This window comes from Saccostrea cucullata, unplaced genomic scaffold (assembly GCF_032062105.1).
Source record: "Saccostrea cucullata isolate Sc308-1 unplaced genomic scaffold, CSIRO_AGI_Scuc_v1 ctg316, whole genome shotgun sequence".
In the NCBI taxonomy this organism is placed as follows: Eukaryota; Metazoa; Mollusca; class Bivalvia; order Ostreida; family Ostreidae; genus Saccostrea; species Saccostrea cuccullata.
This window is the reverse complement of record NW_026923710.1, coordinates 136,346-157,059: the sequence shown is the minus strand read 5'-3', so window position 1 is coordinate 157,059 and position 20,714 is coordinate 136,346. Positions and strand designations below refer to the sequence as shown.

General features: G+C 37.1%; 2 protein-coding genes across 23 annotated transcripts in view; both read right to left on the bottom strand.

Annotated features, from left to right (window-relative positions):
• LOC134264738 (hemicentin-1-like) overlaps positions 1-20,714 on the bottom strand; it is a 52,524-nt gene that overhangs the window by 13,450 nt on the left and 18,360 nt on the right. For 18 of the 22 annotated variants that reach the window (XM_062747008.1, XM_062747007.1, XM_062747006.1 and 15 more), the window contains exons 11-28: positions 20,327-20,626; positions 19,378-19,680; positions 17,717-18,019; positions 16,467-16,769; positions 13,314-13,616; positions 11,064-11,363; positions 9,502-9,804; positions 8,583-8,882; positions 8,069-8,377; positions 7,511-7,810; positions 6,526-6,825; positions 6,091-6,399; positions 5,578-5,877; positions 2,250-2,558; positions 1,498-1,797; positions 1,070-1,372; positions 524-826; positions 24-326 (exon numbers count right to left, since the gene is read on the bottom strand). In XM_062747008.1, the coding sequence (XP_062602992.1) occupies positions 24-326; positions 524-826; positions 1,070-1,372; positions 1,498-1,797; positions 2,250-2,558; positions 5,578-5,877; positions 6,091-6,399; positions 6,526-6,825; positions 7,511-7,810; positions 8,069-8,377; positions 8,583-8,882; positions 9,502-9,804; positions 11,064-11,363; positions 13,314-13,616; positions 16,467-16,769; positions 17,717-18,019; positions 19,378-19,680; positions 20,327-20,626 (5,451 nt within the window). The remainder of the gene's footprint in view (positions 1-23; positions 327-523; positions 827-1,069; positions 1,373-1,497; positions 1,798-2,249; positions 2,559-5,577; positions 5,878-6,090; positions 6,400-6,525; positions 6,826-7,510; positions 7,811-8,068; positions 8,378-8,582; positions 8,883-9,501; positions 9,805-11,063; positions 11,364-13,313; positions 13,617-16,466; positions 16,770-17,716; positions 18,020-19,377; positions 19,681-20,326; positions 20,627-20,714) is intronic. The other 4 variants (XM_062747021.1, XM_062747028.1, XM_062747025.1 and 1 more) reach the window with 4 other exon arrangements.
• LOC134264741 (roundabout homolog 1-like) overlaps positions 14,340-20,714 on the bottom strand; it is a 41,807-nt gene continuing 35,432 nt past the window's right edge. Inside the window, exons 6-7 of the mRNA XM_062747029.1 lie at positions 15,691-15,996; positions 14,340-15,470 (exon numbers count right to left, since the gene is read on the bottom strand). Coding sequence (XP_062603013.1) covers positions 15,136-15,470; positions 15,691-15,996 — 641 coding nt within the window. The 3' untranslated portion in view covers positions 14,340-15,135. The remainder of the gene's footprint in view (positions 15,471-15,690; positions 15,997-20,714) is intronic.

The following is a 20,714-nucleotide window of genomic DNA, read 5'->3' as shown; positions in this document are numbered from 1 at the left end:
TTTCTGGTCGTGATTCAACTCACTTCCTGAGACCGCCAGGCGGGCAGAATCAGTGCTTGTGTCTATGACATTTGTGGCCCTGCACTCGTAAACTCCGGCGTCAGAACTGGCAGCCGAGTTCACGGTCAGATTGTAATAACTACCTCCGGTAGACACAGTGTACTTAACACTAGAGGTTGTGATTTGTATTCTATTATTAGAATTTGAGGTGAAGAACCAGGACACCGATGTTGCACTGGGGGTGGCACTGATTGTACAGGGGATTGTGACAGCATTGCCTATTATGACATTGTAAGTACTGCTGGTAATAGAAACAACTGGTCTGCCTGAAAAAAAAAACATAAAAAGATTATTTATAATACATTGGGTCTAAAGTAATGTAATATCCTTATAGCTGTAATTATCTGATATTACAATATTATGTTATTACAATAATCTGTTTAATATAATAGTTTTGATATAGAAGATATTTATTATAATTATAATAATGTAGTACTGTCTGTAATAAATTTTAGTGGCTTACTTCCTGTCACAGAAAGGGAAGTAGTATCAGATCCTGTGCCAACTGCATTAGTAGCACTACACTGGTAGGTTCCAGAATCACTCGAACTGACCGAGAGAATGGTCAGTTGTGGGAAATTCAAGGAGTTTGACAAAGTATATTTGGATGAGGAAGCACTGATGGTGACCTCTGACCCACTTCCTGATGTGAATTTCCACTGGACAGAAGTGGCGGCCGGGGAGGCTGAGACGGTGCACGGAATCACCACATTACTTCCTGTTACAGCGGAGTAAGAGGTCTGAGTAATGTCTACCACTGGTCTACCTGATAAACAATAACATGTCAGCATTATTCAATTACTCCAGCAATGGAATGAAATATTTATACAGTGAATATTATTCCATCAGATGATAATAAACACAAGACTTGAACTGAGCATGCAGTCAAGAATCAAACTTGCATTCATTAGACATTAAATATTGCACACAGTATATATACGCATGTTAAATAATATATTTTTCTTTCACAAATTCAGATGTTAAAAATGTTAGAAATATTCCCACTAACTTCCGGTCACAGAGAGGGTAGCTTGATCTGAGGCCGTTCCCTCAGCATTGGTGGCACTACACCTGTAGGTGCCACCATCAGCACTGGTGGTGCCGCGGACAATGAGGGTCCGGTCAGTGGAGGAGGAAGACAGGGTGTATTTGGTGGTGGATTGTGTGATCTGTGTCTGGGAGTTTGTGGAGGAGATAAAGGTCCAGGAGAATGAGGTGGCGGCTGGATTGGCGGAGACAGAGCAGGGAATGGTGGCATCCTGTCCTTGTATGGCAGTGTACACATTGTTGGGAATATTTACTGTAGGCAGACCTGTAAATCATTTTCATGGTTAGATCACACCTTTGTGGATAATCCTACCATAAAGAAAAATCTCTTTTTTTGGACTGTATAATTGGTAAATTAGGGATGTAAACTTCAACAATAAATCAACCTACTTCCTGATACAGTCAGTGTGGCAGAATCTGAGGCGGTTCCAATACTGTTGGTGGCAGTACACCGATAAGTTCCTGAGTCTCCACTGTTGGTGGTCCTCACCACCAGGGTACTGCCTGTGGATGACGTGGTCACCGAATAGTCAGCAGTGGAGGTGGTAATCTGTACCTGGGCGTTATTGGTCGAGATAAACGTCCACGAGATGGTGGCGCTAGGATTGGCTGACACGACACAGGAGATAGTTACATCCTGGCCAGAGACAGAAGTGTACGTGTTTTGTTGAATGTTGACAGTGGGAAGGTCTGAAAAGTAATCACTCTGTGTGCTGGCTTATCTTGTACAACATTAGCTAAAAGCCAAAACTTTACAAGCACATACACTGCAAAATGTTAGTAAATGCAACAAGCTTTTTTATTTAAAAAAGTTGAGGCCCAAATTTCTGAACTTTTGAAATTACATGTACTGCCAAAGAAAGGAAACTTTAAAAAATCCAAAAAAAATTAAGAAAATCAAATCTAGTATTTTGCAAAATATTCTACTAAGAAATGCAAAATATTCTATAAAATATTGCATTGATATGTTCTTTCAAGAAAATGCAACAAAATGGTAATATAACTGTCTTGTCATGTTGATTTTAAGCTTTAGGCCTCAATAGTGTTACAATGGTTACTTGTCATGCTGATCAGTTAGCATTCATTGTCAGTATTATTTTGACCCCACGCAAAGCTGTGATATCTGGAAATACCAAACTTACTTCCAGTTACGTCCAGGAATGCTGAATCTGCGCCCTGTCCCACTTGATTTGTGGCTCTACAGGTGTATGTCCCCTCATCTCCATTGTCCACCCCCTGTACAGTCAGCGTGGATTGCGATGTTGACGCTGTCGCTATGGAGTAACCGGGCGTGGAGGAGGTGATGGTAATCGTGGATCCCGAGGTGGAGGAACGGAACGTCCACTCGATGGAACTGGCCGTGGGATTGGCGTTCACAAAACACACTATCTGCTGGTTTGATCCTATGATGGCAGTGTAGGTGGTCTGGGGAATTGTTACAGTGGGGAGACCTACACAAAATCAAAAATACCACTTAATCTCACTTTTCTCATTTCCAACATCTCATAAATTTTGAGAAAAAGAAACACATGAACTTCAAATAGATTATATCTATAGGTCATATTTTTTATTTCCACAGAACAAATTAACATTCATTCGGTCTAAATGCAAATATAGTGAATATATTATTCTCATGGTTTCTTTATCATTTTGTTTTTAAAATAATGAGCATTTTTGTAAAATTTGTTATAAGAAAAATGTTACTCACTGCCAGAAACACTTAGTGTGGCTGAATCCGACGTCGTTCCAACAGCATTGGTCGCTCCACAGCGGTACGTGCCGGAGTCACTGGTGGTGGTGGACCTCACAATCAGGTTACCATTTGTAGAGGACGGGTTGAATGTGTACTTAGATGTAGAGGTGGTAATCTGTGTCTGTGACTGAGATGTCGAGATAAAGGTCCAGGTTATTGTTGCAGCAGGGTTAGCTGATACAGAGCATGGAATTGTGACATCCTGCCCGGTTACAGCAGAGTAAGAATTCTGGGGAATATTCACTGCTGGCAGACCTGTAAATGATAGAAAAACAAGCACTGAAGCCTCTCTGCAAAGAAATTTGAGGAAAGATACTTGAATGAAAACTGCTTTGATACAGGATATTTGTTGTAAAGTGAACTTGGTTATTGAAAGTTTTTATTCAAATGTTACAATGGTTACCTGCCATGCTGATCATTAGCATTCATTGATAAAGACTTACTCAAGATTTTCTGGAAATAACTTACTTCCAGTTACTCCAGAGAGTGCACTTGCTGCCCTGTCCCACTGTGTTGGTGGCTGTACAGGTGTATGTCCCCGCATCATTGTCCACCCCCTGTACAGTGTCAGTGTGGATTGCGATGTTGACGCTGTCGCTATGGAGTAACCGGGCGTGGAGGAGGTGATAGTAATCGTGGATCCCGAGGTGGAGGAACGGAACGTCCACCCAATGGAACTGGCCGTGGGATTGGCGTTAACGAAACACACAATCTGCTGGTTTGATCCTATGATGGCAGTGTAAAACAGGACAGCTGGATTGTTTCCTGTGACTACACCTACAAAATCAAAATACCACACGTTAAGATAATGTCACTTTTCTTAAGGCAAGTTCTCTCATTGAAAAGAAAAGGACCACATCCACTGCAACACCTTTTTTCATATTTATAGATCAAATTAAAATCTCTCAATGTACCGTAATTTAAATATAGTTTGTTTTTTCTCAATTACCACTGGCAATGTAAAATATTTTTTCGACTATTCCAAGTTACAAAAGTGTAGCCACATCCGAAATGCCCCCAAATCAGTAAAATTTATGTCAATTTCAAAGCAAATTTGTGCCACTTTCGTAACTTTTTTGATTATTTTTCGCAAAAAAATTAATGCCCCGGTAAACAATAAGATATATATTCTATAGCTTTCTTACAAAATGAATTCCATTAATTATCTGTTGATGACAAAGGAAAACAACATTGCTTCATCTATTAAATAATTCCTCAACGTATTATCCATGAACATCATGCAGGTATCCATCTTGTGAAGTTAGAAGTCGCGATCGTGTACTAAACAAAAACCGCAACCGTTTCAAAATTTAAAATACGGAAAATTTTCACGATCACAACTGTAGTATTTTTACACGGTATACAAAGATTGGCTTCTAACAGAATTTTAATTGTCTGACAGATAAAGGGATTTACACCTGATATATATGTTACACATCATTGAACAAACAAAGCCGTGAAATTCATGTTGACAGTAAAATTGGGATTATCTGTTGATGACAAAGGAAAACAACATTGCTTCATCTATTCAATAATTCCTCAACGTATTATCCATTAACATCATGCGGAATCCATCTTGTGAAGTTAGGAAGTCGCGATCATGTACTAAAAGTAAAACCGCAACCGTTTCAAAATTTAAAATACGGAAAATTTTCACGATCACAACTGTAGTGTTTTTACACGGTATACAAAGATTGGCTTCTAACAGAATTTTAATTGTCTGACAGATAAAGGGATTTACACCTGATATTACACATCATTGAACAAACAAAGCCGTGAAATTCATGTTGACAGTCAAATTGGTAATGTACTCTCAATTAAATTTATATATTAAACTTATAAAGTTTTAATATGATTTCAGTTCTTTACTGTTGCTTGATTTATACATTCAATGGTCATTTGCATGTTTTAGCAAATCCCTGGAAAAAAAAATAAAAATGGCGGACATCGAAGTAATTGTCGTCCACCGGTAAATAATGTCTAAATAAAATTTATTAGGAATGTCTCAAAGTTATTACTACTGTAGATCACTTAATTTTCGCGACACCTTATTTTCGCGAGATAGTCATTGACTCTTTATTAGCGAGACAACATTTTCACGAATCGTGGTCATTGCTCTATATAATCTTAAGGATTTCTATTATATGCGAGACTTAAAATTTAAAAATATTCTCAATTTAATTACGCGAAAATAAGGTAAAAATAAAAAGTGATATACAGTATTCTATATTTCATATTTTCAAAATTATAGCTGTAAAATAATAACATATTTATGTTATTTATGCCTCATTTAACAACAGTGTGAAACTACGGAGGCATTGAAAGGCAAGTTGACTTAAATAAGTAAAACACAATTCAAAGAAGTTTTAACAACATTTTTTTTAAAAAACTTTATTTAAATGCTGTACTCATTAAAATACTTGTTTATTTTCTTGATACGTTCATGTCACAGAATAACCCCGGTAATTTTAGGGGTTTACCTGTTTACATTGTATCTGCGTAGAATCTCTCTTTGGGAAACAAATCCTCGTCCTATATAGTAAGTTCAATCTATCTTAGGATTTTTCAAAAATTAAGGCTGAAAATGAGCCTTTTGACCTATATACCCCATCAACCTATAATCCCGAAATTACGGTAAATATAATATTTTGTCCTTAACATTTAGTTTAATAATGAACATTTATAAAATTTTGTTACAGGGCTGAAAAGAAACTTACTGCCAGAAACACTGAGTGTGGCTGAATCTGACGTCGTTCCAACAGCATTGGTGGCCCCACAGCGGTAGGTGCCGGAGTCACTGGTGGTGGTAGATCTCACGATTAGGTTACCATTTGTAGAGGACGGGCTGAATGTGTACTTAGATGTAGAGGTGGTAATCTGTGTCTGAGATTGAGATGTTGAGATAAAAGTCCAGGATATGGTAGCTGTTGGGTTAGCTGATACAGAGCAAGGAATAGTGACATCCTGTCCAGTTACAGCAGAGTAAGAATTCTGGGGAATATTCACTGCTGGCAGACCTGTAAATGATAGAAAAACAAGCATTGAAGCCTCTTTGCAAAGAAATTTGAGGAAAGATACTTGAATGAAAACTGCTTTGGTACAGGATATTTGTTATAAAGTGAACTTGCTTATTGAAAGTTTTAGTTCAAATAGTTAAGTATGGAACCTGCCCAGGGCATAAATTCAATCCTGATAAAGACTTACTCAAGATTTTCTCTAGAATAACTTACTTCCAGACACGGAGAGAGTAGCACTTGCTGATCTGGTCCCCACTGTATTGGTGGCAGTACAGGTGTATGTTCCCGCATCATTGTTCTGGGCAGACAGAACTGTGAGTGTGGATTGTGTCTGGGAGGAGGATGTGACAATGCTGTACCCTGAGGTAGAGGGGGTGATGGTGAGGGAACCACCCCCTGTTGACTGGAATGTCCAGGTGATGCCAGTAGCTGCTGGAGTGGCACTCACAAAACAGGACAGCTGGACATTGTTTCCTGTGACTACACTGTAGGAGGAGGAGCCAAAGTTAACTGATGGTGCACCTGTGGAAGTGAATCAAAGACTTGTATTTTTCCATGACAGATTTCTCTCAAACCAATAAAGTTTGTTTTACCCCCATTTATTATCCTTAGTAAAAGCAATGTAAAATGGTTATTTTTTATACTCACTTCCAGTAACAGAAAGAGTAGCCACATCCGAAGACGTTCCAACAGCATTGGTTGCTTGGCAACGGTACGTGCCAATGTCACTGCTAGTGGTAGATCTCACAATCAGGTTACCATTTGTAGAGGACGGGTTGAATGTGTACTTGGATGTAGAGGTGGTAATCTGTGTCTGTGACTGAGATGTCGAGATAAAGGTCCAGGTTATTGTTGCTGCAGGGTTGGCTGATACAGAGCAAGGAATTGTGGCATCCTGTCCAGTTACTGCAGAGTAAGAATTCTGAGGAATTGTCACCACTGGTAGACCTGGTAATGACAAAAATAATTCACTGTTAAAAATATATTCTACACTCAAGGAGAAAATTCTACAACATGACACTTAATGTACCTTTTGCAGTTAATGTTAACAGTCATTTTCTCAATCCAGTTTATATGATTTTTTTGTATTTTTTCAAGAAAAAGAAAAAAATTGGTTCCTGAAATTAAATTGCTTTCAAGTTTAAAATTTATGTAAATTAACATTTGCATTAAACCAATATACTTGTAAAATGAAAAATATTGGGAGCTCATTGAATATCTATACATTTCATGATTAACCAAAATGCTGTTTAAAACAAGATACAACAGAAAGATTATCTTAGTAATTGTTTTTTTATTGAAAACAGTAATAAATTCCATTTTGTGTACAAGCAAAAAGAAAAATGGTGAGTGCAATGCTGTGCAATGCAGTACAGGTAGCAACTAAACTTTTCCCTTGCTGTTAAACAAGACTTTTATATTTTTTCAATTTTCAATTTTTTCCTATGCTACTTTCATTTATGACTATGGCATAATGTGAGAGAAATGTTTGAAAGCCATTGAAAACAACTAATGCATCATCACTCTTGTTTTTGAATGGAGCTGAGTCTTCTATTTTGTCTAATGGTACATAAATGCTGAGTTTTTTTGGTCACTTATAATGATGAGCAATTCTCATAATTATATCACTCACTTCCAGTAACAGAAAGCGTCGCAACATCTGACACCGTTCCAACAGCATTGGTCGCTCCACAGCGGTACGTGCCGGAGTCACTGGTGGTGGTGGACCTCACAATCAGGTTACCATTTGTAGAGGAGGGGTTGAATGTGTACTTGGATGTAGAGGTGGTAATTTGTGTCTGAATTTGGGAAGTTGAGATAAAGGTCCAAGTAATTGTTGCAGCCGGGTTGGCTGATACAGAGCATGAAATAGTGACATCCTGGCCAGTTATAGCAGAGTAAGAATTCTGAGGAATATTCACCACTGGCAGACCTGTTTGTGACAAAAATTCATACTTAATTCATTTAATTCCTTGTTTTAAAATGTGAACATTAATCAAACAGCTTAAAACTTAATGTGCTCTTGACAGTCCATTTCAAAGTAACTTCCTAGCTGAATTAAATTCTCTTTAAAAGTATTTCAAATTTTTAATTTTTGGAGGAAGTCTCAATTAATGTTGGCCATGGAAAGGTACATCTATTCCTTGAGTAAAATAAGACGACTTAAAATGGGTCAGAAAAAAAAACTTACTTCCAGACACTGAGAGAGAAACACTTGCTGATCTGGTCCCCACTGTGTTGGTGGCTGTACAGGTGTATGTCCCCGCATCATTGTTCTCGGCCGACAGAACTGTCAGTGTGGATTGTGTCTGGGAGGAGGCGGTGACAATGCTGTACCCTGAGGTAGAGGGGGTGATGGTGAGGGAACCACCCCCAGTGGACTGGAATGTCCAGGTGATACCAGTAGCTGCTGGAGTGGCACTCACAAAACAGGACAGCTGGACATTGTTTCCTGTGATCACTGTGTAGGACTGGGATCCAAAACTGACTGATGGTGCACCTTAAAGGATTATTAAAACTTGTATGTAACCTCAAATGCTGAGTTAATCAGGTGTGATTTTCATAAATGCATATGGAACTTAAAGAACAGAAAGTTTATTTTTTTCACCAGTAGTCAGATTAAGCTGTATTTTGTGTTCCTTTATGGCACTTATATTTTATTTTCTTCTTAAAAACTGTAGTTATAAACTATTACTTAAACTCACTTCCAGTAACAGAGAGGGTTGCTACATCTGATGTTGTCCCAACACTATTGGTTGCCTGGCAACGGTATGTGCCCGAGTCGCTGCTGGTGGTGGATCTAACGATCAAGGTGCCGTCAGTGGAGGAGGGGTTGAATGTGTACTTAGTGGTGGAGACACTGATTTGTGTCTGGGACTGAGAGGTGGAGATAAAGGTCCAGGTAATCGATGCTGTGGGGCTAGCAGATACCGAGCAGGGAATTGTCATGTCCTGCCCAGTTACCGCACTATATGAATTTAGGGGAATATTTACCGAGGGCAAACCTAGAGAAAACAAAATGGTGTCCAGTGATGGTCAAGGGGAGATGCGGGCCTTTTACATCAACTGTGTCATGGGAGAGAATGATCTCTCAAACCATGGGAGTCAATGGAAAGACTACAGTCTTGGTTGCTACTAGCATGCATAACAGGAAAAATGTGAAGGAAAAGAATTTTTTAAGGAAAATCTAACAACAAAATGTGTCAAACAACAACTATTAAGTCAAATGATCTATTTCATTTTTTTTAACAATGTGCAAGAAAATCAATTGCCAATTAACACTGATTAAAGTGATGCAAAGGGGGACTGCTGCCAATGTCAAATGTAATTTTAAATTTTTCAGGACATTTTTGAAGGAACACTTCTTACTTAAAAAAATTAAGTCAACTACAAAATTATGTTATCAAAACTATACAAAGCACAGGAAAAGCTTTTAATTGCAATCCCCCTAAAACACACTGCAAAAAATAGTTCACTAATTGAAAAGCATGCTTAAATTCAACCAAATTCCACCAGGTTAAACCATGTCAGATTCAAAAAATGTGAAGAAAAACTGCAGAAGTTAGGCAGTTTAGACCAAACAAAAGCAAATGATTAAATCTGAAGCTTCAGCAACCGACTTACTTCCTGACACAGTGAGTGTTGTATTGGCAGACCTGGTTCCCACTTGGTTGGTGGCCAGACATCGGTACAGACCCTGATCAGAACTGGCTGCTGTATTCACGGTCAGAGTGGAGGAAGATCCCGAGGTACCGCTGATGCCATATTTAGACGAAGACGAGATGGAAACAAAAGAATTACTGCTGGCGGCCTGGAACTGCCATGTTATAGAAGTGACGACAGGATTGGCTGACACGGAGCATATCATATTGATACTACTTCCCGTTATAACGGAGTAAGTGGACTGCATGTTTACAGAGGGGTAATCTACAATCAGATAAAAATAATTTTATTGACTTTAACAGAAAGTTAAGGTTTCCATAGAATATTGTATCAATGGATTTGTTTCAGAAAATGAAGTGCAAACGGTGAAACCTAACTACCAAAATAACTTATACCTATAACTACCAGTACCCATATCATGCATTAATCGTCTAATTTATCACCCTCTCAAAGACACTTTGAATCAAAATCAATTAATTTTCAAACAAGCTATTAAGAAAGATTCTTAAATAGTACAGACTTTTAAAAATTTTCACTGACTTTGTGTTTTCATATAAAGTTTTTTTAAGGTTTCCATATTTGCTATTAATAAAAGGGAACCCTTGTATGACCACATGTTAAACCTTTTTGCCTTTGCCAAAATAAAATATAGCGACTGAGTTATGCATAGTTCGCAAATTTGACATTCTGCGTAATATCCGTTTATTCGTCGTGTTTTGAACTAGAATATCAAACTTACAAACTAATAGCCGGCGATCCTAATCTACCAAAATGTGACAATAATTTGGAATTTCCCACTTTTGATATTTTTCTACGGTGATCTAGTAACGTCCTAATTTTCAAAGAAAATATCGATTATATGCCGAAAGAAATATTATGCCATTGATAATTTATTAAATTAAACATTTAATTTCTTTAAGTATACACGGAATTTATATTTAAAAACATGAAACATTCAAATAAAGCTTTACAAAATTATTTCTAGGCCACTCTTGAGAAAGAGATTTTTTTTAACATTATTTAGCAATACAGCTTAATATGGTCTTAATTAACAACAAATAAATTTCCATGTCAAATAATGTAATCATTTTGTCAATTTACTAGTATTTTTGACACTGTAAAATTTACAAGGATTTTGCCCGACAAGATTTCCATAGTTTACTTGTTTTATAAATACCAGAAAACATTTGAATCAAAATCAATTAATTAAATTCAAAGAGCAAGCTATGCAAGAATCCAGATGAGTTAAAATCATTTTAAAATAAGGAGAATTATTGTTTTATGTGTGATAAATTACAAACATCTTTCACAAGTTTATTACTTATTTACTAATCCAATAATGGGGCTAAAGAGCTAGGTTCCCTTTAGGCATAAAATGGCCCTGTTCTTATATTAATTAATTGAATATCACCCTCTTTCCCATTTACTTAAAAAGGCCCTGAGTGGTTCTTGCTCTTTAACCATTTCCATAATAAAAAAATCAAAATACATCATCTTAATCTCATTACAAACTACTTCCTTACTTCCTGTGACAGTCAGTGTCGCCGTGGCTTGTCTAGTTCCCACTGAGTTGGTCGCGGAGCAAGCGTAACTTCCCTGGTCATTACTGTTCGCCGTCCTGACCGTCAGCGACGAGGAACTTGTGGAGGAGGAGAAGGTGTATTTAGATGTTGACGAGGAGATTGTCGTTGTGCCACCAGAGTTCGCTGTGAAGATCCACCTAATCGTGGCCGCGGGATTGGCTGACACAGAACATGTCATGGTGACATCGCCATTCATCACCACACTGTAACTCAGCTGGGCCACGGAAACACTGGGAACATCTGACAAGCAAAAATTAAAGTACCATGAATAAACATATTCAAAAGTTCTGTTTTATGTTGTTTTTGGTTAATCTTATTTTCACTTTGAATAGCTATTTCCCTTAAACTTCAGCAGTTAAGAAAACAATCTATAACACGTGGCTATAAAATCTACATTCATTCCATTTTATGTATCAAAGAGAGAGACCAGTTTCATTATAAAGCAATTTCTAATTCAACATAAATTACTTGAATAATAACAAGAAAAGCATACTGGAAGCAAAATGCAGCTAAAACTAAGAAAGGTAAGAAGTCTATAAGCAATAGGAGAATACTTGAGATTTGGAATGTGTTTTTTTTTCAAAATCTACGCTAGCCTCTAATGTACACTCACTTCCAACCACTGTTAAAAAGGTAGAATCACTGGTGCTTGTGCCAATAGAATTAGTCGCCAAGCAACGATAGAATCCCTGATCAGTGGTTTCGGTGTTTGCTATAGTGAGGCCAGGGGTAGAGACAGTTCCTCCCGAGTATTTAGGAGCTGCCAGGGATATGGAGGTGGGGGTTCCAGTCTGAGAGACAAGCTCCCACGACACACCAGTCACGCTTGGGTTGGCAGTTATGGTACAAGGAATCGTAACACTGTCACCAAAATTGACAGAGTAAGAACTTAGGGGAATTCTCACACTTGGCAAACCTGTGGTGAAAACAGCAAAAAATGCCATGCCAGTAAAAAAAAACATAAGCAGTGAGTAAGTGGCAGTGTAAGTTTTTTTTTTTTTTTTATTATTGGTGCACTGTACCCATTGGTTAATTATCCATTCAGTGTATAAAAGCAGGTAAAAAAAGTTTATTTCACACAGGGTGCCAAACAACTGGGTTGATTTTGTTTTATTTCAAGGGTCAAGAAAAAAGACAAGTCCTTTAAGATTTCCTCACTTACTTCCCAACACATCAAAATTTACATCTGTACTGGTTTTCAAGCCAACTGCATTTTGGCTAAATTTCCTGTCACTGTCCAATATATACTTTTTTTTAAAGTACAGAGGACAGGAAAATGACCTTTCACTAAAGTTTTTTTGTTTGTTGTTTTACATCCAATTTGAAAAATTTTTCGCTCATACAGAAACGTCAGCATATACTGGTTAAGAGCTTAAAATTTTGACCTTTACTTGGCATTCAAGGTCATTGATCAGTGAGGGATCTTTATCATGCCAGCACCTACCATTAGATGGGGGCTTGGTTTTTAATGCTTCATCTGAAGGGCCTGCAATTTTTACTTCAAAGTGCTTAGTGCTTGGGAAAAAACAGTTGCTACCAATTTTTTAAAGGTAGGTCAAGGCTGGGGTTCAAACCCAGAATATTCCGATCATGGAGCGAGCTATCAAGGCTTCATACTCCACTATAGTTTGATGACGGCTTAATTACTAAGGGTTCTATATCTGAGTTAGTTTCCCCGTACCAATAGACTGGTGTAGCTCTACAACTGCCAGAAATGGTGTGCAAGGTTATCCCTAATATAGAAATTCGTAAAGAATAAGCAGATGAGACTGGGGGACAATGCAGAGGGAACACTTATAGAATATTACAAGTTTTATACTAATTCAAAATCTTTCTAAAAACCTACATGTTAAACACTACAGAAACCTACATGGGAAAACTTCAAGTATAAGGCTACAAGCATATTTTCTATTTTTATATTGGTAATCCATGCTTTGTTCACCAATATGATAGGTAATATAAAGCCACTAGATGTACTTGGTGAAACTAAATCAAACACATTAGAACTAAACAAACACTGATCTACTGCTACACATGCTAGTGACAGGAACATGCATATTAGTAAATTAAACGTGTATACATGCATTAATATCTATAAAACAAATTGCAACAAAGCTTAAATAATGCATAAAACATAGTCTCACAAGCTTTTAATCAGCACAAACAAAACATGCACTACACAAGCCTTACCTCCAGACACGGTGAGGGTGATACCAGAGCTCTCCGAGGTTCCAGCAGAGTTCTGGGCCTTGCAGATAAAAGTGCCGGAGTCACCCAGCTGAGCATTAGTCAAGGTCAAGGACGGAATGTTGGAATTTCCGTTACTAAAGCGACTGCCTCCAGATGTCACTACATTCTGAGTAACACCATTCCTGGTCACGGTCCAGAAGACATTGGTCACGGGTGGGTTACCCGACACACTGCAGGTCAAGGTCACGCTGGACCCAACGAAAACACTGTAGGACGTCTGAGTGACAGAGATACTGGGCACATCTGTAATCAGAAGTTAATGATGGGGATGCATCATGATGAGGGTTTAGGCAAAGCATTTGTTAAATCTTAGATGGCTGATCATAGCATGAACAAAACCTGTAAATTTGTTAAATTTCAGAAAATTTGTTGAAATTCATAAAATAAATCATCTTTTTATAGTCGATTTCAAGCTTCCAAAACTGGAAGAATCATTTTTTAGAAAAAACTGGATTGAAAAAGATTTCATTTTAGTAATTGATCATTTATCTAATTGCACTTTTACAAGTTTTATTCATTTTGTAAGCAAAGTATATGAAATGCCAGCAACAATGACAACTTGGTACATGATTGAACGCAATAAACATAGTACATACACACGACAACAAAAAAAATATACAGGTATTAAAATAATGCCACTGCTTTATTGCAACATGTTGACACTGGATTAGTCAGGCAAAACACTGGTTACTATGATACACTGCAACCACATGGCACTTACCACCTATCACATCCAGGAGGGCCGAATTACTACTTCCTGTGCCCACAATATTACTAGCTGAGCAAACATAGTTCCCTTCATCAGTTAAATCAGTGCTACTTATGGTCAAGTTAGGGTTTGACAAAGTAGCCCCTGAGTATTTGCTTGGTTGAGCAGCTGGGTCAAGCGTAACACTGACCCCATTGCTTGTTTTGACCCATGACATATTGGTTGCTATGGGAATGGCCGTGACATTACATGGAATAGTGATGGGATCTCCAAAATTTACACTGTATGTGCTTTGTGGAATGGAAACTGATGGAATGCCTAAAGTGATATCATTTAAAGTCAAAAAAAGATAAAACTTGTATGAAAATGATTAAAATCCACAAACAAAGCTTTAAATTATTAGCATAAGTCTATTTCTCATTTCTTTGTTTTTGAATCTGAACTAATTGCACTGAATAGCATTTTAAAATTATTTTGCTAACAAATAAATCCAAAAAGAGGAAAATAAAATTAGAATTTGAAAATATTTTTGTATCTGGTTATTTCATTATGATTATATATATGAACATGCATCTATTCTCATGCATCTATTCCATGACATGCTTTGTTAACAGCATGCAGAGCCACAACAAAAGACACTTCACTCTGAAATATGTGTCCTCCAAGATATTGATATTATATTGAACAGATGATGAAAGATGGTATAATAAGATATCAACAAATCTCACAAGATTCCACAAGTCTTTTAGTAAAGTCAAACAAGGAAACAATTTTCCCAAAACCTCTTCAATGTGGGATGATATGAAGAGATGGGTTTATCATATGCACTCCTGCATCATAAGATGATACCATGTTCCTGACAAAGTTTATCTCATTAATGTAAAATGAGTTAAGTGTTAATTTTCTCTCCTAATTTTAAACCAGGATTGCTTTCATCACTATTCACCCTTTATGTAATATGATGAAATAAATGGCAAATGAGGCGAGTCTGAAAGTTAATATTTAAAAAAAAATTGAAATCCATCCACTCCATAAGCCGAAAATGCTCAGTCTTCAAAATCTGCAAGCACTGCATTCATCATACTCACTGCCATTGACAAAGAGAAAGATGGGTTGGCTCGTCGAGGTGCCGACCTGGTTGGTCACCGAGCAAGTGTAGACCCCCGCATCAGAAAGGAGGGTGGTATGAATAGTGAGGTAAGGGGCGACAATAGTTCCCCCTCCGTAGCGAGAATCAAGAACATTAATGTTGGAGGACTGAGCGTTTAGTATACGCTGCCATGTGATGGTATTGGGAGAGGGGGAGGAGTTATAGTCACAGTTTAATGTGACAGGATCACCCACCATCACAGTGTAGGAGGTATTACCCAAAATTACAGAGGGCAGATCTATAGGTAAAAGAAACGGCAAAACATACAAAGAATTAAAAGGAAAAATCAAAGCTATAATGAAGCTGAACTTTACAAATAAGGATACCCAGTAGTTACCCAGATAAGGGAATTTATAAAGATATATTGGTAGAAAAATGATCAGAAAAATATCCAAGGAATTTCCCATAACTATCTATATAATTTGAATAATGGCTAGTACAATTTAAAAATGACATACCACCAAAAACATCTAGGAACGTTGTGGCAGAGGCAATTCCAACTAGATTTGTGGCATTACATGAGTAGTACCCTTCATCTGAGGGAATGACATTAGTTATATTTAGGGAGGGATTGCTTAACACTCCGCCTGAGAACTTAGAAGCCGTGACATCGATAGACGTATTAATGTTATTGAGACTTGTCCCTTTGTACCACCTCACCGTGGTAACTGGTGGTAATGCATTCTGTACTGTACACTCCATGTACACTGATCCTCCATACAGGACGGAGTACCGAGACTCTGTGATCCGGACCTGAGCCAAGTCTGAATAGACAATTTACATTAACCATAACATTACAACTTGAACAAGACAACAACTTAGAACACACAACACCTTGACAAATACATTAAAGCGCATAGCCTTGGACATTGAAAGCATTATGGAGTTAAACATGTTCAGCTGCAAGCTAGCAAGAAGCGCCTTAATAGAAACAAGACTGTGAAAGCATTAATACATGACTACCAATTTTACAATTCAATTAATTGGTAGGGTTACTATAAAAGTTGAAATATGCAGTGACTTAAGTTACTGAACATTTCAACTTTTAATTTCTACATGTGAATCAGCCTGTGCTATGCAACATTTCAGTGATTCATGCATATATTCTTGTGTATGAAAATATGTGCCTAAATGAAAGAACATTTTTCAAGTACACATAATATCACCTTTTCCAGATAAAAGAAGAAAAATTTGTCATTTTCTGTCTTAAATAAAACCTTATCACTGTACTCACTTCCTATTACACTTAATACTGTCTGCCCACTCACACCCTTCCCGGCATCATTTGTGGCAGAGCACACATATACCCCTGCATCACCACTAACGGCCCCGGTTATGGTCAGTGATGGTGTGTTTGGAGAACTACCACTGTATCGCGGTTCAGACGCCACATTGATGGTGGTGGACACGCCGCTAGCGATGCGCTGCCATTCCACCTCGCTTTGGAATGGATTGGAGTTTACGATACACTGGAGAGTGATTGAACCTCCATACGTTACACTGTAACTGGTCTGCGGAATGTTTACGCTAGGAACAGCTGTCAGAAAGAAGGGGAGAGAAATCAGTATACCAAGCTCCACTGGCAATGTGCCAGAGAATATACATATCTACTTCTACTATACTACAGAAAAGCACACAATAAGTTTTTAATAATATTTCTTTTTTATATTTACTTTCAAATTTACAATTACAATGTACCTTTAAATATTTTCTTTTTAAAATCTTATAGAAAATGAAACTTTGTTATCCATTAATTATTTCCTCTTTATTTAGAAAGCTATATTTTAATATTTCAAAATTGTAGTATTCAAACAACAGCGATGAAAGAAAAACTTCTAAAAATTTACAACAACAAATTAATTTTTAAGAAAATGACTGCAAACAAAAGAAAGTTAAGAAGCAGTGAGATTGATTAAACAATGTGCCACTACAATGAACTCTGAAATGATTACAGATATGATTTTTTAATCTAACTGTATTTTATTTGTGTAGATTTCACTTGTGCATTTTTTAAAAATAAACACAACACTACTATATTGTCTGGTAAAAAAAATTAAATAAACAAAAACAAAAAAAATTAATTAATGTGATTTTCTGCATTAGAGTTAGGAGAATGATGTTTAATAAAAGTTTGATGATCTAATCTTTGTTTTAATTGTGAAAAAATGAAAAAGCAGAATTTTTTATAAATAAATAATGCACACAGTCAAATGATTATGAATGACTGAAGTTGTTTAAATTTTTATGATGTGTTATAGAAATATGTATTAAAAAAGTTAATAGATGATTTTCAAAAAGAATCCCCTTCCCAAAACTACTCTAACTGGAAAAAAATTTTTTAAAAAATATATCACTGATGTTTGATTATTAAAAAGCTAATAATGAAACAATATAAGTACATGTATCAAAGCTTAAAAATTAGCTGTTTATAACGCATGCCAAAAAAGCTACTTTTCTCTATAAATGAAGAATGTGCTCACGTACTTCCTCTAACATTTAGAGTTATCTGACCACTGACACTAGTTCCTGCGAAATTGGTAGCTGAACAATCGTAAATTCCCGAGTCATTAAACACGAGTGCTCTTATGGTAAGACTTGGGGTCTGAGTGGTGCCCCCACTGTAACGTGATAAGCCAGTAACCACCATGTTAGTGGGTACACCATTATTGTACTTCCTCCATACTACAGAGGTCAAGGTCGTGTCAGAGGTCACATTGCATACTAAGGTGACATCTTGTCCAAAATTGATGTTATAAGTGGACTGAGGCAAGGTGATGGTTGGACGATCTAGAGTGTGTAAAAGATATAATTTTTACTGATAAAACAGATTTTATCTGAACACTTGATGTTAACTTTTCAGTTCTGTGTGGTTACGTAATATTTAAGCTAAGGGAAAACTGTGATCTACTGGACAGTTCTAACTCAGTAATAAGAAAAGATTTTACTATGCAAAGTAAATAAAAGTTTAAGCCAACAGTTTAAAGAACATAATGGGGGTAATGATATCATAATCAATACCTCCCTATGATACTGTATAGAGATATCTTTGTGGTCCTCAGAGTATTGGACAGATAAATACCTTACTTTTCCTTGTCGATTTAAAGAAAGTTTACTATTTATTTGTCAGCTTTTTTTTTTATCTTTAATGATTTTTATTCCTTTGTAAAAATGCAGAAAAATAATCATCTGACAAATCACTGCAAATATCATCAAAAATACATTCCAATTGTAGACTGCCTACACATTCAAATCTTGATGATAGGACCCTTGTTTTATGTGTAAAGTGAACAAATGATATGTCATGAAATTAAAGGATGACCTTTTAGGTTTTGATCTGAAAATCACACAGTGTGGAAGATATGGTGAGGACCTGTACTGAGTGAAATGATTAGCAAAATCCATCAGATAAACAACACAGGTCATCACAAGTGAACTGGAAAGTGGAGTTTCATGTGGATTGTGCTTCAGAAGGCTCCACATAGATTTCAACTTACTACTGCGGACAGTCAGGTCAATAGTGGGCCCTGACTGGACGCCCGCATCGTTAGTGACTGTGATGACATACTGGCCAGCATCTGAGAGGGTGGCATTTTTTATCACAAGGGACGGGGAACTTACAGTACCCCCTGAGTATCGGCTACTGCCTGCATCTATAATTAGTGTTGCTCCACCTACACTTCTTTTCCAGGTCACTGATGTTGCCTGGGGTGATGAACTTATTGTGCAGGTCAAGGTCACACTGCTTCCCACTACCACCTCGTAAGAGGTCTGACCTACTGTGATCTCAGGCGTGGCTAAAGGAACCAATCACCAGGCATGATACAAGCTTATTACAACTGACGTCAAAACCTAGTTCTAAATACCATTACTCTATCATATCTATATTACATTATTTTCCATATAAAATGGAGCAAATTTAAACTACCAAAGACAAAACTATCAAAGTCATATGAAATAAAATACCTAATTCTATATTGAACAAATGAAGTTCAAAACATTAAAATTCACAAATTCTAAGAACAATAAGTATAAGCTTAATAAAAATCTATCACAACATTCAAAAGGTTCTTTATTCTATTTCAAAATTTAAAATATATTGAGTAAAACTTTAAAGAGATCAAGTTCACCATTAACCTTTGACTTACTTTGTACAGTGAGTGTAGTGGTAGATCGTGACCCGGTTCCAACGCTATTTCTAGCAGAGCAGTAGTATGTCCCCGTGTCACCGCCCGTCAGGGAGGAAATCGTGAGGGATGGCTGACTCACTGTCCCTCCTGAGACCCGCGTCCCCATGAAGCTCTGGACACTGGTGGGGTTCCCGTTAATGTCCTTCTCCCAGATGACAGAAGTTGCCGTGGGGTTAGAGCTGATGATGGAACACACAAGGGTGACTGATCCTCCATTGATCCCCGTGTAGGCAGAGGATCCAACCTGGACTGTAGGCAAAGCTAAAAATAGAAAGGCAACGCACCATTATTGAACCTGTTAAGACTTTATTTCTAGACACTTGATTCACATATCACACCAGCTTCACATATATACACCCATGCTGATAATTTCTCTCCTACAAAAGGCAGGATTCCTTCTGATATCATGCCATTTGTGGAGAGGTTCTCCTCTGAGTTAACACCCCCCCCTTTATTTTAGTTCTATGAATTACAGGACTATGTTTGTTAGAAATACATTCAGAGACTTTTATATATGGATGCAAGATTACAACATCAAGCCGAGAGAAAAAGATGAAGTATTGAATAATAGTTTATGAAAGTTTTAAAAGAAATAATAATAGAGAATGTGAAAGTATAAGGACTGGAAAGGAGTGATACATGAATAAAATAAAGCTAGGATTATATACAAAAATAAAATGAAGTAAGGAATAAAAGAAAGCATGGTACATGTAGCTGCCATACTAATGAACATACGTGTGTTCTCTCACGAACCTTCAAAACAACAAATTCATAAGATTATAATGTATTTTCATTAAAAAAAATGAAATTATGAAGATATGAAATCCTGACACAAGTTAATAACTGTTACTCTGTTAGCTTTAGTGGACAATGATACTGTTACTATAATTAGTAATAGCATACTTACACACAACAACACTCAAGGTCATTTCCCGACTGGTGCCGGTTCCTACGATGTTAGTAGCAGAGCACACATAGGTAGCTTCATCAGACAACTCAGCATTAAAAATTCTCAATGAAGGATCACTTATTGTCCCCCCGCTGTACTTGGAGGGGTTGAGAGTGACAGCGGAGGTCACGCCTTGGTAGGTTTTGAGCCAGCGAATGCTGGTGGCGGGGGGGATAGAATTGACCACACACTGGAGTCGAATCTGGGAACCAAAGGCAACAGTATAGGAAAAACTGGGGATTTCTACTGAGGGAATACCTAGGAGGAGAAAGGAGAAAAAAGTGCCATGAAGTTAAAATGTTCAAACTATAATCAATTACAGGGTATTTACAGGAAAATTTGAAAA